Raw genomic sequence first — 9,033 nt, forward strand, 5'->3', positions numbered from 1 at the left:
CGCTTAAATTGAGGAACAAGGTGAAGATTAAAAGCCAAGATGTTAAATTTTTAAGGAGCAATAGAAATATTACTCCTGATTTGACTTCTGATTTATCGAGATTGAAGGCTAACGACATTGACCTGGATGCTTTGGTTCGAAAAACTATGGATGAATACGCAAAATCTAAAGAGTTGATAGACAGCAAGTTTAACTGGACCAATGACTTGGAAACTCCTAGGTTTCTAAAAAACAGGCCTGATACGCGTGATTTGACTGGGAGTTTGGATCAAAGATCAACGTCGAGATCTTCAACTTCGGTGGATTTTATGATGGATCAATTAATGTCGACAATTAATACTGAAGATAAGGTTGATAAAATTACACCCTGGGAGCGGGTTAAATTACGTGGGTTTAAATCACGCGAAGGGAAGCTAAGAAGCGAGACGAAATCTAAATTTGATCTTAGACGTGAAATTAATTGAATTATACTCGGTAATTAATGATTCAATAAAATGAATTATTTTGAAAAATTTTGTGATTTTTTTTTATCAAGAAATATATTTTTTCCTTGGAAATATTAATTAAAAAATTGATCGGATAGAAATATTAATGAATCAAGGTAAAAAAAATTAATGAAAATTAAATTAACCGGCATCTGAAAATTTTTATAATTTTTTTTAATGAAAAAATTATTACAAAAAAAATTTCACATGTAGAAGATTGGAAAAATGATGCGTGCAATTTGCTTTAAGTATATTTTTACTTGCAATTAAATTGTTTAAAAAAAAAATAAAAATTATTGAACGTCGGCTAATTTTAGTATTATAAAAAATTAATGAAAATATTTTAGGACTCACCACCTGAAGCATCAGCATCAGCATCTGAAAACTTCTAACTTGCTGTAATCTTGAAAAAAAAAAAAAAAATATAAATTTATTATTAATTAATTGTACCTGTAGTGAAAATATAATTATATTTTAAAATTTACCTTTGATGAGAGCTTGGAATTGATCTTTAGCGCAGGAACCAGCACCACTTTCATTTTTATCATCACACTAACTATAAACATATTCCTACACTACTAACACTGGCTAAACTAGACACTACTTATATCATTACTGATGAGCTATGAACTATCCTGATATCTAGACTTTTAAAACTTGAAAACTATCATTATGAACTGTTAAACATCATTACACTAATTATACTGGCTACTAGACATGAATAATTAAAACTGATTAACTATTATAATACTTGGAGTACGAAAAAAAAAAATTGTTTTTTTGTTAAAGACTTGGAAGATATTTAAAAATGACTCGCGGAACCGAGATGAAAACTTAGACTGACATCAAGCTCGAGTACAGTAAATTTTGATGAAAATTAATTTAGTAGATATTTAATAATTTTAAAAATTTTTGTAACAAATAAATTATGACCCGAAAAAAATTATTAAAAAAATTGGTTTGTAGAAATTAAAAAAATTAAAAATGCAATTTTTTTTAAATAATTTTTCGGAACAAATTTGTCTGTTAAAAAAAAAATTGAAAAATTGTTTAGTGGCTGTTAACTTCAATATCATAAATAAAATAATTTATCTAAATTAAATTAGCTAACATCTGAATATTTTTTTATTAAAAAAATTGACGTATAGAAAATTTTATTAATTTGAAGTGCAACTTTTAAAAAATATTTTTTTTCTCATAATTTTTATTCAAAAAATCAAAAACTGTCAAATGTCTGCTTTTAAATCATGACAGCTAATTTTAATGTCATTAAATTTTGTATTTACTAGTTAAATTATTTAAAATAATTGATAATTTATTTATTTAGATGCTTGATAAAAAAAAATTGACTATTTATAATAGAAATATTTATACACGAGCTTGATTGATAAATAATTGACAGATTTGACTGCAAAATGTCACTGAAGTATGACCTTAGATCATTTATTCTTATTTAAATATATAGACATGAAATAATTAATCAAATTTGCTATTTAACTCGATACTTACGATCCTTGGAACAATAATTATGCTTAAATAAATTATTAATTATCATAATATACATTTATAAAATATAAAAGAGCCAAAAGTTGCCGCGGGACAGTACCGTGCCAGAGCTGGAGCCGGTCTAAGGTGTGTCGTGTGCAAAACCGCGGGAACGGGTGGCGTTATTTGCGCGCGCATAGTTTTACCACTGCGCAACTTTCCGCGCAGCAACCGTCGGAGTTTGAATTTCCGGGATTAATTTTTATATTTTCTTAATAATAATTAATTATAAAATTAATTAATTTTATTATTATTACGAATTAATTAATTTAATAAAATTGATAAAAAGTTTTTTAATAATAAATAATAAAAGATTTTTGTTGAGAGAAAATTCGGCGCGAACTTGGTGCGCGGAAGTCAGCGGGGGTTCGCTTCGAGGTCGTTCGTGTTTGCAAACATCCAACCATAACATGGCCGGTCGCGGTGGACAATGGAAGTGAATAATCCGATGATATGAGGGGTTTGTAATTGTTATTTTAGTTTTTTTGACATAACACGGAGGTAATCAATAAAAAAAGTAAATAAATGCGTACTGAATAATATTAAAAGATATTTTTAATAGAAAATTATTAAATTAAATGTCGATAGAATGGAAATGAAGCTATATAGCAGACATTTAATTATTCTGTTGGACATTTTAAATAATTTTCATTCTCGTTTTTTGTAATTATTTATTTAAAATACAGTTTTTTTTTCTCTGAAGTATTGCGATAGAAATAAAAAAATTTTTCAGTCTGCTATTTTCAATATTATAAATTTAATAATTTTTTTAATATACAAAATTAATTCGTATAAGAAAAATAATACTAAATTTAGCCGGCATTGTTAATTTTTTTTAGTTCTTTTTTAATTACTAAACTAAAACTAAATATTATTTTCAAAAAATTGCACTTATAATTTTTCAAGTTTTTTACAAATGATATTTTGAAAAAATTTTTTTATAATAATTTTTTTAATAAAAAAAATTCTAAAAATTTTTAGATGTCGGCTAACTTAATTTTCATATAAGAAAATTAAGCGAAAAGTTGATGACAATTATTTTTAGGAGTACTTTAAGTATGAAAACCAAGTTAACCGACATCTAAAAATTTTTATAATTTTTCTTATTGAAAAAATTATTAAAAACAAAAATTCATTTGTAAAAAACTTGGAAAATTTTAAGTGCAATTAAAAAAAAATTTTTTTGTTCCAATTTAATAAATAAAAAAAATTAGAAACGTCGGCTAATTTTAGTATCATCTTTAAATCAGTATTTATATCAATAAATATATAAATGAAGTGATTAAAGTGGTAGGAATAAGCATGAAGTGTATTTATGGTGTAGTAAAGATTATTTCATAAAAAATTTTAGCTTGAAGTGGTGAAAATTAAATTAGCTGAGATTTGAAAATTTTTGTAATTTATTTTATTGAAAAATAATTTTTAAAAAATTAAAACAAAAATTTTCATCTGTAGAAAATTTTAAAAGTTATACGTCGAATTTTTTAAAAATAGTTTTTTAGTTCTAATTTTTAATTAATAAAAAAAATCAAAAATTGTTGAGTGTCGGCTAACTTAATTTTCATTTTGAAGTGATGTGAAAAGTGAAGTGATGAATTTTATAATAGTGAAAAGTGAGGGGTGGGTTGATTGTGAATAATGAAAAAAGCAGATGAACAATGACTTTTACATAAAATCAATGTTGATGAAGAAAAAATAGTCAACCTAAGGACTGACAAGGTAAAGAGACAAATTATTTATGGTTAAATTATTTTTATAAGAAAGATTGAATTTTTTAATTAATTAATTTTATTATTTTTTAGGAGTAGCAGAAGCTGAGCATCCTGACGTTCATCCTGGTGAGTGGAAATTAAATACCATGCTTGTATTTCGGCTGCTCATAATTTCAAAATTCAGTAACTGACAATTTTAAGATTTTAAAAAATTCTTCTTATTAAAATTTGCGCTCCAAATTGATAAAAAATTGAATTTATTAATAGAAAATACTTGAATATAAATATTTTTAAGAAAAATTAAGATCTAAAAGCTATAAAAAATGCAGCAATATTGAAAAAAATCAACTATAAAAATTTTGCAGTTACTTTGTTTTAAAATTGGGCAGCCGATTTTTTTTTCAAGATTTTCATAATTTCAAAATTTTTTTTCTTATGTATTTCCCGATAATTCAAATTGAATTTTCAAACAATTTCTCCTCCTCACCGAGATATTCGCGACATTTATTTTCCGCGTTTGTCCTTGATAAGATTCGCAACTGCGCTGTAAGTAATTTCTCGAACAGCGTAGCTGACGTCAAGGTCTATATATACCCAGGCGTATTGTGACCGCGACTCGGCAAAAAAGCGCATACCGTGTTAAGTAATAGTAAGAGTAAAAGTAACTGGTGTATCTAGTGATTTTGGTGCTCCAAAAATTTCACCAACCCAGTCTACAAGCATAGAATCTAAAAATATACAAATAAATACATTCCAACATCTAACAAGTGTCTTGGCAATAAGTACTTTTTTTACTAGCCATTAATTTGTCGGTATTCCTTGCCATTGCATCATTAAAATTGCGTCAGTAGTGCACGCCGTCTGACCGGATAAAATTTAACTTCTTCTATTTGAAAGCTTCTATACAAGCAAACATTCATGTATTTATTGGCTATACACACATGTACTGATTATATACAACACGGTGGTGATAATGTGACGAAAAAAAAATAATCACACGTAAATATTGAATTATGTAATGGTTGTAAACAAAAAGTTAACAATCAAGTGCTCTAGTGAGGTCTATAACTAATTACAAATACAAATAATAACTAATACAATAATCTAAATTGTGTGTAACATAACTGCCGCCATTAGGCGTATTTTAATATAATTACGCAAGTACTGTGTTATTAAAAAAAGCAACAATGGCTAGTTATGTCACTATGAGTTCAACAGGACAATCAGAGTAAGTATTACCTAAGTTTACTATTTTATTTAATCGTTTATTATTAAAAATATTTATTTTGTTATTTTTCAACTACTATCGTTCATTCAATTCAATTATTTCTTGAATTATTCCATAATTTTGTCGCGATTATTGATTGACGTAATCATTTTCTGTTTACTTTTCATTTTTAATTAATTAATCTTCTAGTCAATCGCTACTAAATTCAAGTAACTCAATGTTAAAATTAAAAAAAAAACTTTCATTTGTCTGAAAATTTTTAAAAGATATTATTACTAGACTTTCAAAAGATCCACGTGACTGACAAGTGTCAGTAATAATAAACATGCGCGCGTTTTTACTCCTTATTCAGAATTATATTTTCTACTTTTAAAATTAGTAGTTTAAAAAATTCAATTTATTTTTTTTTTCTTTAGTGAAACTATGGACGATGATATTGATGACAAAGATGACACAAAGAGGTGAGTCATATTTTGTAAATTAATTCTTCAAATGGGCTGATTGTTTTAATTAATCGAAATTTCTCGAATTTTCTTTTTTAGATGTAAATAAAAATTGCTTTTTCATATAAATTTTTTTTTTTTTTTTTTTTTTTTCAGAAAATCAAGAAATTTAAGTGAGAAAAAAAGACGAGATCAATTTAATATGCTGGTCAATGAGTTGGGCAGTATGGTCAGTACCAACACACGTAAAATGGATAAATCCACGGTATTAAAATCGACAATATCGTTTTTAAAAAATCATAATGGTAATTATCATAACTGATTATTTAAAAATTATAATCTATGTTATTAAGAGAATAATTAAGAAATTACCTTGTATCTCGTGAACTATTGACATTTTTAAAGATATAAGCTCATCTCGATGTTACACTTATCAAGACCTTTCATTTGATTACCCACATCAATTTTTCATATATTTATATATATATTATAAATGAAAGCTCTTGATGAGTGTAACATTGGGATGAGCTTACATCTTTAAAAATATCGATAATTAAGAAATGACTTTGTATCTTGTGAACTATTGACATTTTTAAAGATATAAGCTCATCCCGTTATTACATTCATCAAGAGCTTTCATTTGAGTACCCACATGCATTTTGATGTATTTTTCATGTATACATATATATAAATATTATATTATATCTTTAAAAATATTATATTATATCTTTAAAAATATCAATAATTAAGAAATGATGTTATATCTTGTGAATTATTGACATTTTAAAAGATATAAGCTCATTCCGATGTTACACTCATCGAAATCTTTCATTTGAGTACCCACATCAATTTTTCATATATTTATATATATGTATACATGAAAAATATATCAAAAATGCATGTGGGTACTCAAATGAAAGCATTTGATGAGTATAATATCAGGATGAGCTTATATCTTTAAAAACGTCAATAGTTAAGAAAGTACCTTAAAAAAATTTCCAGAGTCATCAGTACGATCTCGCGTCCACGAGATCCAAGAAGACTGGAAACCGTCCTTCCTTTCCAACGAAGAATTCACGCATCTAATCCTCGAAGCTTTGGACGGTTTTATAATGATCTTCTCCTCAAATGGTCGCATTTATTACGCATCTGAGAGCGTGACTTCCCTATTGGGCTACCTTCCCAGCGAGCTGGCCAACTCGACAATCTACGAGATAACTTACGAAGAAGACCAATCTCTTCTTTACAACGTCCTCCTCAACCCCAGTCCAATTATAGACCACCAACAAATCAAAGAAGAGCACCAAGTCTCCTTCACTTGCCACATAAAACGTGGTAACCTCAATCTCCAAGAAGAACCTACCTACGAACTGATCCGCTTCGTCGGATACTTTCGTTCCAGCTCTGACATCGAGTCTCTTTTGCCCAGCAGCCGTTATTCCACAAACCCCAGCGACTCTAAAGTAATTTTCATTGGCACTGGTCGCCTCCTAACTCCCCATCTAATCCAATATATGTCATTAATCGACAACACCAAGCTAGAGTTCACTTCTCGTCACAGTTTGGAGTGGAAATTTCTCTTCCTGGACCACCGAGCGCCTCCAATAATCGGGTACTTACCTTTTGAGGTTCTTGGAACTTCTGGATACGATTACTACCACGTAGACGACCTGGACAAAGTTGTCTCTTGCCACGAATCTCTGATGCAAAAAGGCGAAGGGACTTCTTGCCACTACAGATTTCTCACCAAAGGACAACAATGGATCTGGCTTCAAACGCGATTTTATATTGATTACAACCAATGGAATTCTAAACCGGAATTCATCGCTTGCACTCACAAAGTCGTCAGCTACGCTGAAGTTTTGAAGCAGTTGAAGAAACTGAAGGATCTTCCGAGCCAAGAAGCTGCTGAGTCGACAACTGCACCAATTATTGCACCCTCTACAAGACAAACAAGATCAACTTGGTCTCCAAAATCTGGAAGAAATAAAATTTCACAGAATATTTATAGAGGGACTGAATCAGATACTACTTCTCTGTCTGTTGGGTCTCAGAGTTCTAGACAATCGGTTTCGACGTCTCATAGCCCGAAAACTAAAATTCCACTTACTGCTAAGATTACGCTGCTTAATGATCAAGGATCTGGAATGGTTAGTGGACAAGGACCTGGACCTGGACCAGGACCTGGACCTGGTCAAGGACAAAGAAAGCAAGCTCCTGGAATTGGAGTTAATTCTGTTAACTCTGGAAGGCAAGGCGTAGAATTAAGAAGAGAAGACATGAGCAATAATTATATTGAACCTCATTATGTGGAACCGATGATTTCTGTGCTACCTACGACGAGTTTCGTAACACCGGCGCCGGTAACAGTGACTTTACCCAGCGCGATGATAGTCGACCCTCAGTCAATAAATTCGACGATATCGCAGAATCAAATGCAGACAGAGTTGCAGAGGAAACATGAAGAGCTTCAGCAGCTGATAGTACATCAGCAGGAAGAACTGAGGCGAGTTTCCGAGCAATTGTTGATCGCTAGATACGGAATTTTGTCCCCGTTGATCAATGTTAGTGTATCGGCTTACAACGCGGTCGGTGGGGTAGGGAGTGTTAATGTGAGTGGTGGTTCTTGTCAAGTTGAAGAAGAAAGAACTGAGGATACTGGTGTTCTCGATGTGAGCATGAATGTTCTTCCGGTACCGGTTAGTGTACCAGTTCCTATTCTACCGATGACGACTTTTCCCCACTCACCGGCAGTGATACCCGTCGCGCCGATTGTTATTCCCTCCCAGGTACCAGAAGCAGCAGGTAGGCCCTTTATTGGTCAACAAAAAACGCAAAGACAAGAAGGAATCCCTCAAACGCAAACTCAAGGCCTGACTGATACTGAAATGATGAATTTTTCGATTCAGCCGGATATTATTTATAATAATGTTGAGCCGAGAAGTTCTCATAGGTCTATGATTAATCAATGATTTTAATTATTATTTTAAGTGGTTTATTGAATTTATGGCCAAATTTTTTGGAGACTGTGGCCTTAGTCAAGAACAAAAATGATAAATTTTTAAAGACTATTTTTGAAGATAATTAATTTTTTTTATAATTCATAAATCATTTTGAATTTAAAGTATTTCAATTGGGACCAAAATATTGAGATAAATTTTTTATTTACTTAAGGAAATTATTTTAAGTAAAATAAATATTATTTTTGTATGTGAATGTGTGGTAATCGGTAACCGGGCTCTATATTCGCGGACAAAAAATCCCCGACAAAATATCCTTAAGAGAAAAAATCCGCGGGATAAAATATCCATGGATAAAAAATACGCAGACAAAATATTTTTAAGTTCAATAATATTTTGAATATTAAAAATGAGTTAAAATAACCTTCAATTATTTATTAAAAATCTGCTAAATTTACCCCCTCAATTATTTATTAAATATCTGTTAAATTGACCCCCTTAATTATTTATTCAAAATCTGTCAAATTGAACTCCTTAATCATTTTTTAAGAATGTGTTGAATTGATTAGTGTCCGGTCCATTTTGTCGGGAATATTTTGTCCGTGGATATAGAGTCATAGAACTGTGGTAATCCATGGTATAGAGATAAATTAGTACAAA

At 29.9% G+C, this 9,033-nt stretch overlaps 2 protein-coding genes across 2 annotated transcripts in view; both read left to right on the forward strand.

The window, feature by feature from the left end:
* Window positions 1–3,842: 3,842 nt before the first annotated feature.
* Window positions 3,843–9,033, forward strand: part of LOC123259165 (matrilin-2) — a 35,372-nt gene continuing 30,181 nt past the window's right edge. The window contains exon 1 of the mRNA XM_044719463.1: window positions 3,843–3,868. The gene's annotated coding sequence lies outside the window, so the exon portion shown is untranslated. The remainder of the gene's footprint in view (window positions 3,869–9,033) is intronic.
* LOC123259166 (circadian locomoter output cycles protein kaput) lies at window positions 4,345–8,815 on the forward strand. Its single transcript, XM_044719464.1, has 4 exons — window positions 4,345–4,970; window positions 5,387–5,431; window positions 5,570–5,718; window positions 6,416–8,815. Exons 1-4 carry the CDS (start codon window positions 4,930–4,932, stop codon window positions 8,383–8,385), a joined length of 2,205 nt encoding a protein of 734 aa, XP_044575399.1. The 5' UTR covers window positions 4,345–4,929; the 3' UTR covers window positions 8,386–8,815.

This window comes from Cotesia glomerata, linkage group LG2 (genome assembly GCF_020080835.1).
Source record: "Cotesia glomerata isolate CgM1 linkage group LG2, MPM_Cglom_v2.3, whole genome shotgun sequence".
In the NCBI taxonomy this organism is placed as follows: Eukaryota; Metazoa; Arthropoda; class Insecta; order Hymenoptera; family Braconidae; genus Cotesia; species Cotesia glomerata.